Source organism: Brassica rapa, chromosome A05 (assembly GCF_000309985.2).
Source record: "Brassica rapa cultivar Chiifu-401-42 chromosome A05, CAAS_Brap_v3.01, whole genome shotgun sequence".
In the NCBI taxonomy this organism is placed as follows: Eukaryota; Viridiplantae; Streptophyta; class Magnoliopsida; order Brassicales; family Brassicaceae; genus Brassica; species Brassica rapa.
The window spans coordinates 220,302-240,756 of record NC_024799.2 but is presented as its reverse complement, the minus strand read 5'-3'; the positions used below and the strand labels follow the sequence as shown (position 1 = coordinate 240,756).

Genomic DNA, 20,455 nt, shown 5'->3' with positions numbered 1-20,455 from the left:
ATAATACAAACTTATTAAAAAGACACATGAAGACATAATTATTACTCAAATTTAAATATTATAACAACACTAATAGTATGCCAAATTTGCTCCGGAACCTCCAAAATCTCCAAAATATTGTCCAAACAAATTTGTGTAACCAAAGATGATTGTTGTTGTTGCTCTTGACGCATTTTTCGTATGATTCTTTCTTATTCAGATCGAATGTATTCACGAATATTAACATCATTGATAGAAGCTAAGTTTTTTAGCAATATTTTATTTTCCTCTTTTACTTCTTTAAAAGCTAACTTTTTTGCTTCATTTTGCAGTCGTAATTCAATCATCTCATGATCTCTTTCCCTGCTTGTTGTACTTTCGTTTAAAAGATCAAGGATTTTTTCGTTTGATGATATCAAACTATCAGCAGCCATATTATGAAGATATCCGATTTCAACAATTTTGGGCTCGTAATCTACAAATAAAAAATAAAGAGAATCATTTCTTACTTCGAAATGCACTAGTTGATCATATATGAGAGCATTATGGAAATAATTTTATGGAATCCCTTATATATTAATTGAGGAACATTTGAAAAGATGTAACCTCAATTTTGTATTAATTAAAAGAGGCCCCAATGCATAGGTGTCACTCAATTAGGTAGTCAATTACATTCAATTGAAAAATAAGTAGGTCCACATTCGATTTTTATATGTTGTTAGATATATAAGTTGGTCAAACTATATGATATAATGATATGATATGATATTTTCTTTCCTTAAATAAAACCTACGGAATTACCATAAATGACTAATACATATATGACAATTAATGAGTTTAATAATAAAGATTTGATAACAATGTATATCTCCTCCATCATTTTTTGTTTAATTTTATATTATTAAAATAAATTAAACAATCAAATTAGCTATAAAAAGAAAATTTAGATTTTTTCGTATATGTTATATTTTGAATTTTTAAAAACGACAATAAATGACTAAAACTATTAAAATTATTATGTTAAAAATTAATGATCAATGGTTTAACATTTTTATTATAAGAAGATACACATGATTTTAAAACCATATGAGTAAAAAATATCATTTAATAATAAAATAAATAAATATATATATATATATATATTAAACACTATATACCATAAGATTACATAAATATTTTAATATTAAAACTTTCAATGAATTTTCAAGAACATTTATAAATTATAAACTTATTAAAGATTTCAGATTGAAAATTTTGTTATCGATGATTTAAATATTTTGTTATAAAACGATATGAACGATCATAGAACCGTATGATTATAAATTCTTATTTAATAAATAACTATACAAAATATACTATTCCTAGAAAAATAGGTTGGTCTATCTTAACTTATATTACACTTTTTATTAAACTAACTATCGAATTGATAAATAACGTACCAAAAAATGTTTTGCACTTTCCTTAAATAAAAGCTACGAAATTACCTAATATGATTAACGTATATGTGAAAATTAATTATAATGAATAATAAATATTTGATAACAGTTTTTGTATCTTAGTTCTTTTTTTTAAATTTTATATTATTAAAATATATTTAAAAATCACATTAAATATATAATAAAAACATTTATAATTTTTCTTATATGTTATATTTTGAATTTTTCAAAACGTCTATAAATTATTAGAAATTTGAAGATCCCCACTCTGAAAATTTTGTGATCAATAGATTTTTTTTTGTCATAATAAGTTACAAATGATCATAAAATTGTATTAATATGAACTTTTATTTAATATTATAAGAAGATACACATTATTTTAAAACCATATGAGTAAAAAATATCATTTAATAATAAAACATATATATTTATATATATATATATAGATTATACTATATACCATAAGATTACATAAATATTTTAATATTAAAACTTTCAATGAATTTTCAAAAACATTTATAAATTATAAACTTATTAAAGATTTCACATTGAAAATTTTGTTATTGATGATTTAAATATTCAGTTTTTTTTTTTTTTTTTTTTTTGGCGACAACTTCATTTTATTCAACATTGAAGACAAGTACAATGGTTTATGGTGAGAGCCAAGCTATTACATATTCCTGTTCAGATAGTCTAGCTCTCTTTGCTAATTGATCAACATGGTAAATTAAATTCCTAGGGACCTGTTTGAAAGAGTAATCATTTAGCTTGGCCAGATTGAGGATGTCTTGCACCATCACAGAAGCTTCATGTCGAGCAGTATTTTCACATCCTCGATTAGGCTTCAAGCTTTTAAACAACTGAGCGTTGTCACCTAGAAATATAACATTTTTGTAGTGCAGTTTATGTAATTGTTGAACAGCTAGCAAAGTTGCCACTGCCTCGGCTTCAAAGGCTGAATTTGTTGTTGCAATTGCTGAGCTTCCTTGCATAATGAGAGTGCCTTGTCGACTGTATAAGGACCACCCTATGCCTACAGCTTCATGTTCAGACTTCCAAGAGGCATCAGCAATGCAGTAAAGCATTGATTCTTGCGGGAGGACATCAATGATGGAGCACGGTCGATGATCTCTAACCTGAGTTGGGAAGGTAGGTTCATTATGGTATATAGCCTCCTTCCACAAATTGAAATCCATGAAAGATGCTTTGATGACATTTACGATATGTTCCCGGTTATTATCAAATAATAACCTGTTCCGCATCTTCCATATCCTCCACCCTATAAACCAAGCTAGATTACTTGGAAAATCTCTTGTATCCTCATTTACAATTTTGTGGACAAACGTCAAGAGATTAGTATCAGGATCTAGGCTCTGGAAGAGGTCAGGATAAGCTAACTGCCAAATTTCTCTAGATACTCGACATTTATATAGCAGATGAGCTATTGTTTCCATACCTTCTCCACAGAGTTGACACTCAGGATTAACCCTGCAGCCCCTTCTATGTAGATTCTCTGCAACTGGTAAGCCATTGTGGAGCACCTTCCACCAAAAATTTTTGAGTTTAGGTGGTAATTTCAGTGTCCAAATTTTCTGTATGAGCTGATTTCGTAGTTGCAAAGAAGGAGAGGGAATGACCTGAGCTTGCTGAGCATTTTCATTGTCAAGCGCCCTCTGCACATAGTAGCCCGACCTAACTGTGTATGATCCTGTTTTACTGAGTTTCCAATACAACAAGTCTTGAGCTCCGGTTATGCTTGGGCGAAGGCGCAATATTCTCTGTGCATCCTCAGGTTGAAATAATTGATTCAGCAGAGGTTGATTCCATGAGAATGCTCCAGGGGAAAACAAGTCCTTAACCTTGAGATTAGGGTAAAAGGACCTACCAGGACCTGTTGGCGTTGGTTGTGGATCTCCAAGCAGCCAGTTGTCCTGCCAGACTCTGATCTGGTCACCATTGCCAACAGCCCAGTGCATTCCTTTTCTAAGCAATGGTTGCGTTTGGATAATGCTCCTCCAAGCTAAGCTTGAACTTTGATAAGTACGTGCTTCCATGAAACCCGTTTTCCTGTAATATTTGGCCTTGTAAACACGAGCAAGTAAAGATGAGGGACGTGTAACTAACCTCCATGCTTGTTTAGCAAGCAGCGCTTTATTAAAAGCCATCATATCTCTGAATCCTAACCCACCATCTTTTTTGGAAGCCGTTATTTTGTTCCAGGCTATCCACGAAATTGAATGCTTGTCTGGAGAAGCAGACCACCAAAACTTCCGCATTGCCTTAGTGATTTCCTGAATCAACGTCTTTGGCAATAGGAAACAGGACATAGTATATGTTGGTAAAGCCGTAACTACCGCCTTTAGTAGAACCTCCTTCCCAGCAGGAGAAAGGAATTTTGAGTACCAACTGTCTAACTTATTTTTAATCCTGTCAACAATAAAATGGAAAGCTTCTTTTCTTTTTCTTCCTATCTGCTCAGGAAGCCCCAAGTAACGACCAAACCCTCCAATTTTTGTGATACCAAAGATGTTAGATATGTTTGATTGAACTGTTGAAGGTGTACCTTTTCCAAAAGAGATGGCAGACTTTGCATAGTTCACTTCCTGTCCTGATGCCTTCTGGTACGTGGCGAGAATAGCAGAGAGGTGACGACCTTCTTCTTCTGTTGCTTTGCAAAAGACAAGTGAATCATCTGCGAAGAGCAAGTGAGAGATAGCAGGACCACTCTTCGACGCCTTGAATCCGTGGATCTTCTGATTCTGAATGTTCTGCTTAATCAATCTAGAGAGGCCTTCAGTACAGATAATATACAAATAGGGAGAAATTGGATCACCTTGACGGAGTCCACGACTTGGCTTTATAATTTTTGTGGGTTCCCCGTTGATCAACACCGAGTATGTGACCGTTGTAATGCACAGCATAATCCATCTTCTCCACTGTTGACAGAAGCCCATCCTTTCCATCACTGCATCTATAAATTTCCATTCAACTCTATCAAAAGCCTTAGCAATATCTAACTTTAAAGCCATAAATTTATTGCTAAGATTTTTAGTATGTAATGAATGCATTAACTCATGGGCAATAAGAACATTATCTGTGATGAGCCTTTCTGGAATGAAAGCAGATTGATTCTCAGTAATTATATCATTCAGCCATGGTTTCAACCTTTCAGCAAGGATCTTCGAGATGGTTTTATAAGCGACATTAGCCAAACTGATCGGTCTGTAATCCTTGATTGTAGCAGGGTTCTCAATCTTTGGTATGAGAGAGATATGGGTTTGGTTAACCTTGGGATCCAATCTATTTTGCTCAAAGAAAATCTTAATAAAAGAAATGAGACCTGATTTGATTGCATCCCAATGTTGTCTATAGAAACTTGGAGTCATTCCATCAGGTCCAGGGGCCTTCTCAGGGTTCATTTTGAAGACGGCATCCCTCACTTCCTTCTCAGTAACTGGAGCAGTAAGTGCTCGGTTCATCTCCGCAGATACTGTTACAGGAATACCATTCATTAGACTTCTATCAAGGGAGCTCCCATTAGATTTATATAACGTACGGAAATAGTTTTCTATATGCTTTTGAATGTCTACTGCCCTGGAGAATGGCTTCCCTTGATCATCTTGAATGTGATTGATCCTGTTATAGTGCCTTCTCTGTCTCGCTTTGTTGTGGAAGTACTTGGTGTTCTTGTCCCCTGCTCGCAACCAGAGCACCCGGCTTTTTGTTCTCCAGAATTCCTCTTCAAGCCTGTACTGAAGCTGCAATTTTGCCTTTAAAGCAGTAAGCATAGCATAATCTATAACCGGGGAATCATATACCCGTTGTATTTCTTTCTTGAGCTCTTGAATGAGTTTCCCCGAATTAGTATTTTGCTTACTCCTCCATTTAGATAAGGCCCTTCGGCAACTGCAGATGATTGAATGAATGTTCCCATTGGATATGTTGGAACTCTCTTGATTACAAGCTTGTTCAACCACATGCTTCAGACCAGGATAGAGCCTCCACCTGCTGTCATATCTAAAGAAAGAGGATTTTTTGTGTTTTGTGCCATCAGTATTGAGAAGCAAAGGCCTGTGATCTGACCCAATGCAGGGAAGAAGAGAGACAGTGGCCAAAGGATACATATCTAACCAATTACAGTTTGCGACAGCCCTGTCAATCTTGGACATAATGGAGTAGTTTGATCTTTTTCCGAACCAAGTGAAGCGCCCACCTAAAGTCTTGATGTCATGAAGGCCAAGTACAGTAAGCATGCGAGTGAACAAAGAACATGAACGAACAGTCCTTGGTATGCCTCCTTGCTTCTCCTCACTTCTTTTAATATCATTGAAGTCACCTATTAGTACACGAGGCTTATGCTCCAAAAAACCTGCATTTTCAGATGCTATTAGCTGAGACCATTGCTTCTGACGATACTTTAAAACAGGGTTTCCATATATATAGGTCAACCAAAAAGTATTGGCGCCATCTTCCACAGTCATATGAGTACAATACAAGTCAGGGTTTCTCAAAAAAGATAACTTAACCCTGTCACTCCAAAATATGGCTACCCCACCACTACTCCCACTAGCTGGTACTATTTCTACATTCTTATACCCAAGATCCTTAGCTAGGTTTTGCACAACACTATTTACATTCTTAGTTTCTACTAGAAGCATTATATCAGGGTTGTGAGACCTCCTGATATCTTTTATATGTGGAATTGTCAAGGGGCTTCCTAAACCTTGACAATTCCAATGCAAGAGCTTCATGGTTCTCCTTGTGGTTTAAGGATAACCACCGAACCATAGTTGGGTTGTTCTGTTTCAATACGCTTTGCTGATGTTGAAGCTTGTTCTTCTTTATCATCTGGTGTCTTCCTCTTCGATCGTTGGTCTGGAACAAAGGTAGCTGGGACGACTTGCGGATGAGCTTGAGTTGAAGCGGCTTCATTTGGGTTTATGACTATTCCTTGGCCCCTTGATTGTGCCATCTGTCTAGGAGCTGAAAGTGCAGGAGTCGGCTCTGTTTGCATAAGAGTAGCAGTAGCAGTACCAGAGGGTTCTCCAATCTCCTTTATAGTGATGTACTCTCTGATGGCCGCATCTCTCACCTGAACTGAGGCATATGGGTTAGTTCCAATATCCATCAGTTCAAATTGGCGTGGTTGCATCTTAGAGAATTCACTACATATCTCATATTCATGTCTGAGACTCCCACAGAGAAGACAGAACTTCTGCAGGCCTTCATAACGAAAATCAAGCTCCACCGGAGGTTTACCCTTAATAATTTCAACTTCTCGCGTTAGGGTAATCTGATCATCAACATCAAAATGCACCTTGACAGTAACTTCAGCTTCTCTGAAGATAGAAGGCTCGACAATTGTGACCTCTTCGACATGTCCCAACTTTGAGCAGATACTTTCGACAATACTATGTCTCCTGTAGACATCAGGAAGCTTTTCAACTCGGATTTTGAAGGGTATCTGTTTTAAGAAGGTCGGACTGTCTCTGTTGGTCCACCTATCCAACGCCACCAGCCATCCTCGATACGTATAGGGCTGTTTCTCCAGGACCATAAGTAGATGGTGTTCGGTATCGAAGTAAAAGTTGACAGTTCCATCATCGTTAATCTGACCCTCTACTTTACCAACAAGTTGCCAAGTCTTAGGTAGAGCTACCTTGATTCCAGGCGAGTTTTGATGCTCCATATTAAGGCCTTTGGCTACAAGGCAGAGTCGATGATCTTTTTCGAATTCTTTCTGGGCTTCATCATGAACAGACCATCTCGATCTATCAGCTCCGAGCTTCATCCTTTGTAACGCCTTCCATATCACCCTCGTCGGATCTGGTTGCTGATAGGGATGATTCTGATCCTGCTCTTGGTGTTTATCCTCCGATTGCATGATGAATTTGTGATTGATTGGGGTAGAATCGAAGATCGAGTTGAGTTTCGTTTTTCTCCTAGAGAATTCTAGAGATCGCCTTGCGAAGAGAGAGAAAAAGTTATCTAAATATTCAGTTATAAAATGATATGAATGATTATTGAATTGTATGATTATAAATTCTCATTTAATAAATGACTATATAAAATATACTATTCTTAGAAAAATAGGTTGCCCATCTTGACTTACATTATATTTTTTATTAAACTAACTATCGAATTGATAAATAATCTACCAAATTTTTTTTTTTGCACTTTCCTTAATTAGAATCTACGAAATTACCTAATATGATTAACGTATATATGAAAATTAATTATTATGAATAATAAATATTTGATAACAATTTTGGTATCTTAGTTCTTTTTTTTTAATTTTATATTATTGAAAGATATTAAAAAATCACATTAAATATATAATTAAAACATTTATATTTTTTCTTATATGTTATATTTGAATTTTTCAAAACGTCTATATATTATTAGAAATTTGAATATTCCCACTCTGAAAATTTTGTGATCAATAGATTATTTTTTTTTGTTATAATAAGTTACAAATGATCATAAAATATAACGCATATGAATTTTTATTTAATAAATATTCAAACTAAATAATATATATATATATATATATATATATAAACACTAATGATTTAAAGCAACAAAATTGGCTGATCAATTTAGTCGTCCAGTTGAAATCTTTCAAAAATATGTGAAAGACTAAAATCAAAGTACATATGGATTTAGAATAGTAGTTATATTTTACTAACCAAATACCGAAAAAACCGAACCGAACCGAAACCAATCCGATATCCGGATTGAACACCCGTAATCCAAATGAAGCCAAACTATTGTTTCATTCTCCAAAATATAATAAAAATAATAAATTAATCCCGCGCAAGGCGCGGGTCTTATCCTAGTAATGTAATATTTGCTTGCAGTTTAATATTTAATTATGTACTTTTATTTATAATTTTATATTTTAGTGTAAGATTTTTTTAGTTAACATTTCTGTAATATTTATATATATGTACTAGTTATTTATAGAAGTTTTATGAATTTACATCAACTATGACAAATATAAGGACCATAGTGTAAAATATAAATAATTTTGAAGTTAGGTTTGAAGTTTTACTTTTGGAGAAGAACATGTTGAAACTTCAAATATAGAGTTTTGGAAACTTCAAAATAGAGTTCTTTTTTGGAGATGCTCTAAGAACCGTCATTGCTTACATCATATACAGCGACTCAATGATAGATGTGTTAATGTTTTTAATATATGTTAAAGTAATTTAGATATTTTATAGCATTCTAAAGATTTTGTAGTTTGATTTATTTTTATTTTGAATAATTTTTAGTTAGTTTTGATAGTTTAACTAATTTTTAATTAGATTTGTGAATAAATTTTATAATTTAATTTTTTTTTCTTTAATTTTTTAGGTTTTAAATAAATATTTTTGAACGATTTAAAACATCGGTTATAATCCGATCCAAACTAAATCTGGAAGAAACTGAAACGGATCCAATATTAGTAAAATCCGGACGAGACTTACGAGCATAATATCGAAAATCGGAAATTCGAATCAACCGAAACAGCTCCGACGTCCAGGCTAACTCAACAGTTTACTTTGTAATTATAGATCTTTAGAAGCCCAGTAAATAATCCTTACGCCCAAAGTAAAAGTCAGTATTTGGAACCATTAAACAAAAATTCATGGGTTAGTAAATAGATAGAAATTGATGGTGGAGGTGGGAAGAGGACCACCCCAAATTGGAATTCTACTGGCCCATATTAATAGGCCAGGCTTATAAAGTAACATGGTCAGGTGAGGTCCATAAAGTCAAGCCAAGCCTACACACACATCCATTAAGCATTAATAAAATAAAATTATTACAAGCATTTACGGCATGGTGACGGGACCAGAGTTTGGTGATTGGTTAGTTGGTTGGGTCTGGCTCTGATTCGTTTAATAATTTTTTTTCGTAGAAAAACGAGAGCCAATCAAATAAAAACAATTGAATTTTTCTCGTCGTCTCTCCCTCCTCTCCTCTCCTCTCGTTGAACAGACAAAAAAAACACAAACACGGCTCTGTTCTGTTTCTCTAAAGATTCTTCCCCATGTTCTGTTCTGTTCTGTCGTATAATTGATATGATCATCTTCCTTCAGATTCATTTTTAACTCCGTTGACTCAGATTATCGTAAGAGAGGGAGACATAAGACTCCGACTCTGACTCGAGATCCTCTTCCTCGGCCATGCGACGCTGCTTCGCCGCCGCCATATCCCTCTCCAGAGAGGAATCAACCTTTTTGTCATTCTCTTCTTCGAAAGTAATCTTCCACAAGTCTCTTCTTATCCGTTCAGATCCAAGACATGTCCGCTAATTCTCATCCTACTACCAATGTCCTCTGTAATGCCGCCGCCGGTGCCGCCGCCGGTAATTCTCCCATCTAGTAAGGAAATTGAAACTTATCTCCTCTCGATTTAGAAAGCTGAATACTTTTTGTTTGTTTGTTGGGGATTGGATTGGGGGTAGGGGTATTTGCGGCAACGTTTGTGTGTCCTCTTGACGTTATTAAAACGAGGTTTCAGGTTCATGGCCTCCCTAAGCTTGCTCATCCCAACATCAAAGGTTTCTCCTTTTTTTTGTTCTTTTCTATATATGTCTTCTTGTCACCCACCAAAATGCTCTGTTTCATGACCCCGATGATTGTCTTGTCTTGTCTTGTCCTTTGGTTGGTCGGTCAGGTAGTATAATTGTTGGGAGTCTTAAGCAGATCTTCAAGCAAGAAGGCATGCGTGGCTTATACCGTGGTCTTTCCCCTACCGTCATGGCTCTTCTCTCCAATTGGGCGGTGAGTTCGTTACAACTTTTGATCCTGGAGGAACTTAAGTAGATTTTCTTGTTCTAAACAAGTTGTAATTTTTCTTTTTTGGCAGGTTTATTTTACAATGTATGACCAGCTCAAGAGCTTTTTAATCTCAAATGGTTAGTCCTTACTTGCCTCTGCTCCTGTTTCTTTGTTTGCTATCAAAAGTGTAATTAATATTCTTTATTTTTAACATACAATAATAGATAAGGATCACAAATTTAGCGTTGGTGCTAACGTAATGGCTGCCTCTGGTGCTGGAGCTGCTACTACTATTGCCACTAATCCTCTTTGGGTTGTCAAGACTCGTCTTCAGGTCCGTTTTCTTTTCATTTTTAGTGAAAATAAAGGAACTGTTAATTTGCAAAAATTGTACCAAGCTGCGTTGCCATTTGTTCCTATAGAACCTCACCGCACATAGATGTAAATTTAGAATATTGATTCGTCTTCCAGACACAAGGAATGAGAGAGGGTGTAGTGCCATACAAGAGTACACTCTCTGCTTTAAGGAGAATAGCTTACGAGGAAGGGATCCGCGGGTTGTACAGTGGACTTGTGCCTGCACTAGCTGGTATCAGTCACGTTGCCATCCAGTTTCCTACTTATGAGCTGGTCAAAACCTACTTGGCCAACAAAGGTAATTTTATTATCCCATTAGTCTTTGTGGATAAGATGAGACTGAAAGTGTGTAAACCTAACAGGTAACAAATCAATCGATGATCTCAATGCTCGTGATGTAGCAGTTGCCTCTTCAATTGCAAAGATATTTGCTTCCACACTAACTTACCCGCACGAGGTACAAACCTCTACTTCCATCGTCCCGTATTTCTTATAGTTCGGTATTCAGCTTAGTATATATGACGTGTTGAATCTGTAGGTGGTAAGAGCTAGGCTTCAGGAGCAAGGACACCATAGTGAGAAACGTTACTCGGGGGTAAGAGATTGCATAAAGAAAGTGTTTGAGAAAGATGGTGTTAGGGGTTTTTACAGAGGATGTGCCACTAATCTCCTGAGAACAACTCCTGCTGCTGCTATCACTTTCACTAGCTTCGAAATGGTTCATCGTTTCCTTGTCACTCACTTACCTTCATAGCTAAGCTCTATACTTTAGATTGTTTTTTTTTATGATGATGATGATGACGAATAGATGTGTGGTTAAGTGAGAGGTAAACAGGGTTATTTTTACAGAATTAAAGAAGTTTATTTACTCCCTTTTTGGGGGTTGAATAGATCAAAACATGAGTTACGTTTTTGGACAAAGCCTTAGATTCAGCTCACATGCTTTTATGTTTCTGTTGGAAAAATCAGAAGATGTGTGTGTAGTGGTTTCTTAAGAAGAGAAACCTGGAGAGACTGATTCTTTTATCTCTCTCTCTTTTTTTTTTTTTTTTTGTTTCTTTTCATATTTTTATGAAGAGAGAGAGTTTGTGGTCTCTCAAGTCGCCAGTGATGGTCGACCAGCTGGACTTCATGTTACTCCTGTAAGATGTAGCTTGTGATATATAACCAACATTTAACTACTAGACTGTTCACCACATTTGGTTATAGTATTTTTCTTGAGCCCATTTGTAAGCTCAAATGCTCTAACCGCCTAGCGTTTTTGAAAATATAAATCGCCACTTGTTATTTTCATTTCTGCTCCATCATACTGTTTCAGCTCAAAAAAATTGAGATGGGAGACAAGAAACATATGGGGACACAGCTTTGCTCAATCCAACAAATATCTTCATCTTCATTTAGGCACCTAATCCTGCGACCTAGTGAAGTAGAAATAGAGTGTGCATTATTACATGAATAGGGCAGAACTCTCTAAACAGGAAACCAACACATGAAATGATGTATGATTTTTCAATACTAAGGACGTGCCTGCTCCTCGACGTCCACACATTTGCATACATTTTTTTTTTTATATATACAAGTTTTATTTGTCGAAATTCCTGATTAAGCTAAACAACAAAAAAGAAACCGAAAAAGGGAAACCAAATAAAAAAGAAAGTATGAAAAAGGAATCATATGAATCGAAAGTACATCTTTTGTGAAGAAGCATCATAGTCATGACAACATGTGATCGCAGCATTCTGTACGTAGTAGCTAGCTCCATACGATTTAACAACCATGTTTGTTTGTGGGATCGGATCGGATCGGCATTACATGTGATGTGAGTGCGGTGAAATCATCAATTCAAAAATTCTTTCTTCTTTTTCATAGGATGTGAATCATGTGATATACTCTTACTATATACTAATTTCTTTTTTGACCAACACTATATGCTAATATAAAAATGACAAAAATATATCATGTTTTACAGTAATAAAATTAAAGGTGTAACTGGTTATTCCTAATATGAATATTAAGAATAAAAAATGATTATTTTGTGGAATATAAAAATTGGAATGATGTTAAAAATGGAATAAAAACTAAAATTATAAATGCAATAGAAATTTCACACATTCCATGCATTCACGACAGTTTAGAATTATGAATAAAATGAATACTTTTACAAATGATTTATTTTTTTGTTTCATTCCAAAAATGAAATGCTTAGAATTGTGTTCTGAAAACTTTCATGATAAACGGTAACTAATTTATAGAATTCCATGGAATGATCTATTCCAAGTGATTTTATTTCAAAAAATGTCATTCCAGTTGCAAGTTGCAGCCTAAGTAAGCTGATGCTTTAATCAATATTACTCATCATCTCTCATGTCGTGATTCCAGTGCAAAACACAAGGATGATGGATAAATGACGCCGCATGATTTTTTTTTCTTTTCAAATTTACAATGCTAATACTAGTTAAAACAGTTCTTTCTAGTAATGATTTTTTATAGTGCAAGATGTAGCTTTTCTTAGCAGTGTCCATGTTAGGTACTATCTTTTTCTTGGAAAGTATAATCAGAATAATTGTTATCATCATTGTTGATATATACAAAATATCAATGTTTTTTCGTTAATCTCTTTAAAACAATGGAATAAAGTGGATTATTAGGAGATAAAAAGATGCTTTAATTCACCAGAAAAATAAAGGGGCATCGAAACATCAAAACTGTCTTCTTGGAAGTATGATTGAATCTCACATGCTCTGTTTCTCCTCTTTATTCTTTTCTTTCTCCTCAATTTTGTTTAACCACCTAAAGTTTTTATAAAGGTAAATGCAGTAAATCATTATGTTTACACATAAGGACAATATATAAATAATTCTTATGTTTCATAACCAAAGTCAAAAATATATTTTATTAGTCGACTCTTTGATCAGGTAACAGTTTGAAATTTCAAAATATATAGTTTTCAATTATTCAGGCGAGTGGTCATTGCTAATACAAAACGACTGAATAGAAAATGTCAATAAGAGACGTGTCAAAAATCTATTCGCTTGTGCTATTGACTTAGGTAAACCGTCGGTCGTAGTACCCTCCATAGTTGAATTCTTTGTGCGACGTGGTCCCCGTCAGAAACGCTCTACGTGGGGTTACCTGCTAGGCTCGCATTCCCAACCTGATTAAGTTCGGGTCCGAGGCAGCAGTTTGAATTTTTTGAACGTTGAAGCTAACCCACTTCGGTTCGTCTATGCGCTTTTCCTTTTCTAAATAAGATTATTATAACCTTACTATAAAATCTAATATGTAATCGCCTAACCGGATGTCTTAATCAAAAATATTGCCGTCAGTGTTTGGTGGTGTGGTGATCTCATCGACACCGTCGGATGTTGATATGTTGCCCATATACAATGTTTTCTTTATTATCAACATGGAATTCAGACCGTGATTATAATAAATTTCCATATCAACTAAGTGCGTCCGTTATGGACCAAAAAAGAAATGATCAAATTATTAATCACAGGATTTGTCATTACCAGTTAATCAATATATATTTGTCTAATTGTCTTTTTTAAAGACCAAAAATCTATCTGGTATACAACATTGTTTAATAAATGAGTCATATTCCAAAGTTAAAGCAAAAACACAAAAAACAAATTAGCCATATGAAATTCATTGAATAGTTTTCTCACTTTTATCTTTTCATATTTTCTCGACTTAAAAATAAATATTTTAATCATGTATCAAGATGGTAATATATTTTAGGATCATGCTAATACTTACTATGTTATATTTGTTGTTTAAGAAAATACTAAGTACTATTAAAAAGTACTATATTTAGGAATAATAAAGAGTTAACTATATATACAAAAAAGGTAAAGTAATGAGCCAACCGTTATATATATAACTTAGTTGGGGGAAAGAATCCTATGCAACTTACCAAATGTAATGAAATGGATCGTTTACTAGAAAAAATGGGGAATAAAATAGTGAAGAGATTGGGTAATGGACCTAAATGGAGTAACTGTGTATTAGGAAAGGAATGTTTCGCCAAACATTCTACTACTTATATAACAAACAACTTTATAAAAAATAAATAAGCATTCATTGTAATTAAATGTTTAGCTTAGGTCACTCAATGCTAACGTAAAACCTTATTTCTTTGCTTCTAAAGCATTGCAAAGACACATGGAATCAACTTATTCACAACTACTGTTCCATCTACATCGATTTGTTGCCCATTTTAACGATCCCTCTTCTTAATTAATCTTGAGAAATTTACATATAACCAATATCTGAATTTCCTTAAAATTAATAAAATGCAGTAGACTAAACACTAGTAAAACAAAAAAAAAACAATTTTTAATAATTAGCCATATCAATTACCACATTAGATTTGCACTATGTTCATCAAAAGATAATCATAATACAATCAAAACACGATCCCAAATATTTTACTTCCAAATGACAATTTTAATATCTTGCTTCCAAGGAAAAAAAAGTTGCAATAAAATTTGGATTCGACAAAGACTATACTAGTATAATTAAAGAAATCTAATAATAATAGCAACAACAACTATCATTTATCATCCAATTCACGCAACAATAAATAAATAATTAGTAAGAAACTTAAAAATCGATAGAAATAGTAAGTAAGGTTAGAAAATCCAAACGGTAGTGGGAGGCTTAACCGAAAAAGATTCTCGCTTGCTCCACACGCGCGGGAAAAAAAGAGCAAAAAAAAAAAACTTCAAATACGTTTTTGTTTTTAATAAACTCCGAAGCTGGAGGTTCGGAGAATGAGAAGGAAGAGTGAAGAAGACAGAGTATAAAGCAGAGAGAGTTTAGCTTTACAACCTTGTATTTGAGAGCATTCATTCATGGTGCTTATGAGTATTCTCCTCTCAATTGCTATATACTAAAGGAGACTCTCTCTCTCTCTCTCTCACATTACCTTTTTCATCATAATAATAAACTCAATTTCTCTCTCTCTCCATTTTCTCTGGAGCAACTTAGACGGGGGAGGGGGTAGATGACGACGGAGGATGGAGCAATGAGGTTCACGGTGGCATCAGTAATGGAGGATGTGTTGCAGCAACACGGAAACGGCCTTAGAGATCATGATCTAGACTCTCGTCGTGCTGAAGAAGCTGGTAATACTCCATTTATGATTATCCTCTTAGCGTCTAGCTGATGATTACAGAGAATGCTTTGGATCATTTTGCTGAATATATAAATGTGGATCTTGTGAATTTTGTGTAGCATCGAGGAGATACGAGGCGGCTAATTGGCTGAGGAAGATGGTAGGAGTGGTGGGAGCTAAAGATCTGCCTGCTGAGCCAACGGAAGAAGGTTTTAGGCTTGGTTTAAGAAGTGGAATCATCCTTTGCAAAGTCCTCAATAAGGTTCACCCTGGTGCTGTTTCCAAGGTAACTAACTTTTCCAGCTTTGATTTGTAGGAACAGGTTTTGATTATTAGTTTGTTGGATCAGGTTGTGGAAGGTCCTTGTGACGCGGTTCTTGTTGCTGATGGAGCTCCTTTATCAGCGTTTCAGTATTTTGAGAATGTTAGGAACTTCCTTGTTGCTATCCAGGATATGGGCTTTCCTACTTTTGAAGCTTCTGATCTTGAGCAAGTATGATTTTTTAAAACTTGTTTAGAATCTTCAAGAACTGCTCATTGATAGGCTTTTTTTTTTAATTTGTAGGGAGGAAAAGCTTCTCGTATAGTGAATTGTGTTTTGGCAATTAAGTCGTATGATGAATGGAAACAAAGTGGTGGAATTGGTGTTTGGAAGTTTGGTGGTGGCATTAAGCCTCCTTCACTGGCTAAAGCATCATCTTTCGTGAGGAAAAACTCGGAGCCCTTCATGAACTCTTTATCCAGAACCTCTTCTATCAACAACGAGAAGTCTCCTTCTGAGACTGATTCTAACAACCTGGTTAGCCTCTTTAACTGTGTCTCTGGTTGTTGGTACTGTCTTCTGAAGTAGAGTGCTTGATGTATTAAGTGTCTTTGTATTTCTGTTTTCAGTCCAATTCAGGTTCATTGAGCACACTGGTCCGCGCTGTTCTATCAGATAAAAGGCCTGAGGAAGTGCCCAAAGTGAGTATCAAATGACTTCACTTAATTTCTAAGTTATATAACTTTGGCATTTCTGTTTCTTCTGGTTACTTTAAGTAATGTGGCTTTGTTATGTTCTTAATCTAACGGCCTAATGTTGTGATAACAGCTGATTGAATCTCTGCTAAGCAAAGTTGTCGAGGAGTTTGAAAATCGAGTTACAAACCAGTATAAGTTGGTATGTTTTTAACTTTCTTCTGTCTCTTGGTTCATAAAATATGTTTTTCGGTTGTGTCAAAACTCTTCTAATCAAAATATTCCTGTCACATGAAGGCCCAAGCAGCCCCATCAGAATCAACTTCTTCACTTAACAGCAGATCATTTCATAAACCTGTTGGTGCAAGAGAGGTAAAGTCTTCACACTTTTTCTGTAAAAGATAGGTTTGGGAATTTCACTGATTGCTGATTGTCATTGTAGAGGGAAGAGAAGAGTTTCAGAGCAATAAAGAAAGACGAAACCAATCAGAAAAGCCTGGTTCTTGATGAAGAGTTGAAAAATCGACAATTTAAACAACTGACAATCTTCAACCAACAGCAAGAAGATATAGAAGTAAGCACTACACTACTCCATTTCAAACTTTCTTCGAGTTTAAGATACCATACCACAGATTCTGAGTGTGTCCACTGCTCTTTATGTTTTATAGGGACTAAGACAGACACTCTACACTACAAAAGCTGGTATGAAATTTATGCAGAAGAAGTTTCAAGAAGAGTTCTCTTCTCTTGGTATTCACATCTTTATTCTCTTACTTTCTGAGATAGTTTTTGGTTATCCAATAATTTGAAATTAATGGATCAATATATGTCCACAGGCATGCACATTCATGGCCTAGCTCACGCTGCTTCTGGCTATCACCGAGTTCTTGAAGAAAACCGAAAACTTTACAATCAGGTGCAAGACCTCAAGGGTAGCATCCGTGTGTATTGTCGTGTACGACCATTTTTGCCTGGACAATCTAGCTTTTCCAGTACAATTGGGAGCATGCAGGACGATAGCATAGGGATTAACACTGCGTCAAGACATGGAAAATCACTCAAATCCTTCAGTTTCAATAAAGTCTTTGGCCCATCTGCGACTCAAGGTAAAGAAACTAAAATGCCTCTCTCTTACTCTCCAGTGATTGAGTTGATTCTGAAGGATATCTCTTGCTCTTTGTAGAGGAGGTATTCTCTGATATGCAGCCACTGGTCCGTTCTGTTCTTGATGGATACAATGTCTGCATATTTGCATATGGTCAAACTGGATCCGGGAAAACATACACAATGGTAAGATTATAGTTGGAAGATTGTGACATTTTGAATGTAAGAGATCTTATATGTTTTCCCCTTGTATAATTTTCTCTAGAGTGGACCGAGAGATATAACGGAGAAGAGCCAAGGAGTTAATTACAGAGCACTAGGTGACCTGTTTCTTCTTGCTGAACAAAGAAAAGACACATTCCGTTATGATATTGCTGTTCAGATGATTGAAATTTATAATGAACAAGTCAGAGACCTTCTGGTTACTGATGGAAGCACCAAAAGATATCCTTTTCTTTATTCATGAATGTTTCTGCTTCTTAATGTTTTGGTTTGAGAGAGTTCATTTTATATGTTTTAGTTTCATATTCCTTAACGTCTTTGATACGTTAGAGATCAGGAATAGCTCTCAAAAGGGTCTAAGTGTACCGGATGCAAGTCTTGTGCCGGTTTCTTCAACATGTGACGTGATTGATCTAATGAAACTTGGGCATAAGAATCGTGCTGTTGGATCAACAGCCTTGAATGATCGAAGCAGCCGTTCTCATAGGTAAAAGGGAAAAATATTTTCAAGAGCAGAGAGAGAGAACCCATTAATCTTTGAAATGTCTTATGCAAATTATGGTCAACTTCTTTGCAGTTGCTTGACGGTTCATGTTCAAGGAAGAGACTTGACTTCAGGAGCTGTTCTTCGTGGATGTATGCACCTTGTGGATCTAGCAGGCAGTGAAAGGGTAGATAAATCCGAAGTTACTGGAGACAGATTAAAAGAAGCACAGCACATCAATAAATCTCTATCTGCTTTAGGAGATGTGATTGCTTCACTAGCTCACAAGAACCCTCATGTTCCTTACAGAAACAGCAAACTCACACAACTCCTTCAGGATTCTCTTGGTAAAGTATTTGTTCCTGAACATTTTGCAGCTTAGAACTCGTTGTGTTCTTAACTATGTTTGTGATCATATGTTATATCAGGAGGACAAGCAAAGACATTGATGTTTGTGCACATTAGTCCTGAAGCAGATGCAGTTGGAGAAACAATAAGCACTTTGAAGTTTGCGGAGAGAGTAGCTACAGTTGAGCTTGGTGCTGCCCGAGTAAACAATGATACTTCAGATGTTAAGGAACTCAAGGAACAGGTCTTGTATGCTTTAACTGAATCTCATGGTTTTTAGTTTCTTGGCTGATAGTAGATTAAACTGACTCATACTTGGGCTTTGCTATGTTATTAGATTGCTACTCTTAAAGCAGCACTCGCTAGAAAAGAAGCAGGTTCACAACAGAACAATATATTAACAACTCCTGGTGGCTCTGAGAAACACAAAGCCAGAACTGGTGAAGTAGAGGTGATTCTACGCTCTTCTCAGACTCAGTCTTCTGATTTAAAAACCATGTCTCAAACTGGATATTGTGATTGCAGATTCATAACAGTAGTAGTATCATGACAAAGAAATCAGAGAGCTGTGAAGTGGAGGAGATTACAGTAAACTCACCACCTTGGCCACCGGTAGCCAGTCCAGGCCAAACCTACAGAGAGGAAGACCCAAGTTTCGGGTCAAGTGAGTGGGTTGATAAGGTTATGGTGAATAACAGGCAAGACGAGATGAGGAGAGTGGAGAGTCTTTGGGGAGGAGGAATGACAGACAATGGGATAAGTGTTCTGCCGGAAGATTTTTACAGGAGAGATGTGTCTTCAGACAGTTCAAGAATATTCTCTGAACATTCTTACAACATCTTCATGGGAAACAACAACAGCAGCGCAGACGATCTAGATGCAGCCACAAGTGAGTCATCTGAGCCAGACTTGCTCTGGCAATATAACCAATCCGCCTCCAAGATGTCATCGACAACAAGCACTATTGAGTCAACAAAAGCAAAGAAACCTGTCTCAAGACCGATAAGAAGTCCTCAACTCAGGTTCTTTTCACCTACTACATTGAAACTTCTTTGTGAAACAAGAATATAGAATCTCTTTTTAACAGTTTTTCATTAACAGGAACTCAAACACGGTGACACGTCCTTTAGCGAATGGTTCTCGTGGCACGAAACAGGTTGGTCTTGCTGCTGATATGAAGCGAAAAGCAAGCGTCAGACGTTGAAAGACCATTCACTCACACACGCATAAATATATACAATACAGTCGACACCTGGTTCTTTATTTGATTATTTTCTTCCACTCTGGTTTCTTCTTCTTTTTTTTTTTTTTTCTGGCTGTGCATGTTTCTATATATATAACACAGACAATGGTTGATAGCTACAGAATGCAGCAATAGTTTGTTCTTGTTGCTCTTCTTCTCATTCTTGGGTTTTGTTTTCTTCTTTTGTCTGTTCTTCTATGTATATTCTTTCAGTAGCTGAACATAAACGAGATTTGTATGTAACACTATTTGCTTGAGATTTTTTTATGTAATGTTTGGAGTTTTCTTTTATTTTCTCCTTGATTTTGCAGAGGTAAAACTGGGCATGTTTAATTCTTTCAAATCAGAGGCCAGAATATTTAGTTAATGCATTTTTTCTATTGAGTTGCCAACTTTTGCTATCTTCTGATCATCTACCATTCCATAAAAATTAAA

The 20,455-nt window shown here is 35.5% G+C and overlaps 3 protein-coding genes across 3 annotated transcripts; 2 read left to right on the top strand and 1 right to left on the bottom strand.

Moving 5' to 3' along the window:
• Nucleotides 1-6,162: 6,162 nt before the first annotated feature.
• On the bottom strand, nucleotides 6,163-7,299 carry LOC103867723. The gene has a single exon (XM_009145819.1). It carries the CDS (start codon nucleotides 7,297-7,299, stop codon nucleotides 6,163-6,165), a length of 1,137 nt encoding a protein of 378 aa, XP_009144067.1.
• Nucleotides 7,300-9,282: 1,983 nt separating this feature from the next.
• Nucleotides 9,283-11,468, top strand: LOC103866373 (nicotinamide adenine dinucleotide transporter 1, chloroplastic). The gene is made up of 8 exons (XM_009144279.3): nucleotides 9,283-9,771; nucleotides 9,871-9,966; nucleotides 10,083-10,189; nucleotides 10,275-10,323; nucleotides 10,411-10,520; nucleotides 10,658-10,841; nucleotides 10,906-11,000; nucleotides 11,082-11,468. The coding sequence occupies exons 1-8, from the start codon at nucleotides 9,708-9,710 to the stop codon at nucleotides 11,295-11,297; spliced, it is 921 nt and encodes a 306-aa protein (XP_009142527.1). The 5' UTR covers nucleotides 9,283-9,707; the 3' UTR covers nucleotides 11,298-11,468.
• Nucleotides 11,469-15,370: 3,902 nt separating this feature from the next.
• LOC103866372 (kinesin-like protein KIN-14I) lies at nucleotides 15,371-20,313 on the top strand. The gene is made up of 18 exons (XM_009144278.2): nucleotides 15,371-15,672; nucleotides 15,782-15,948; nucleotides 16,012-16,155; nucleotides 16,228-16,461; nucleotides 16,554-16,625; nucleotides 16,753-16,821; nucleotides 16,917-16,991; nucleotides 17,062-17,193; nucleotides 17,288-17,369; nucleotides 17,456-17,725; nucleotides 17,803-17,909; nucleotides 17,989-18,167; nucleotides 18,271-18,432; nucleotides 18,523-18,776; nucleotides 18,858-19,021; nucleotides 19,115-19,228; nucleotides 19,303-19,799; nucleotides 19,879-20,313. The coding sequence occupies exons 1-18, from the start codon at nucleotides 15,552-15,554 to the stop codon at nucleotides 19,979-19,981; spliced, it is 2,946 nt and encodes a 981-aa protein (XP_009142526.1). The 5' UTR covers nucleotides 15,371-15,551; the 3' UTR covers nucleotides 19,982-20,313.
• Nucleotides 20,314-20,455: the final 142 nt, after the last annotated feature.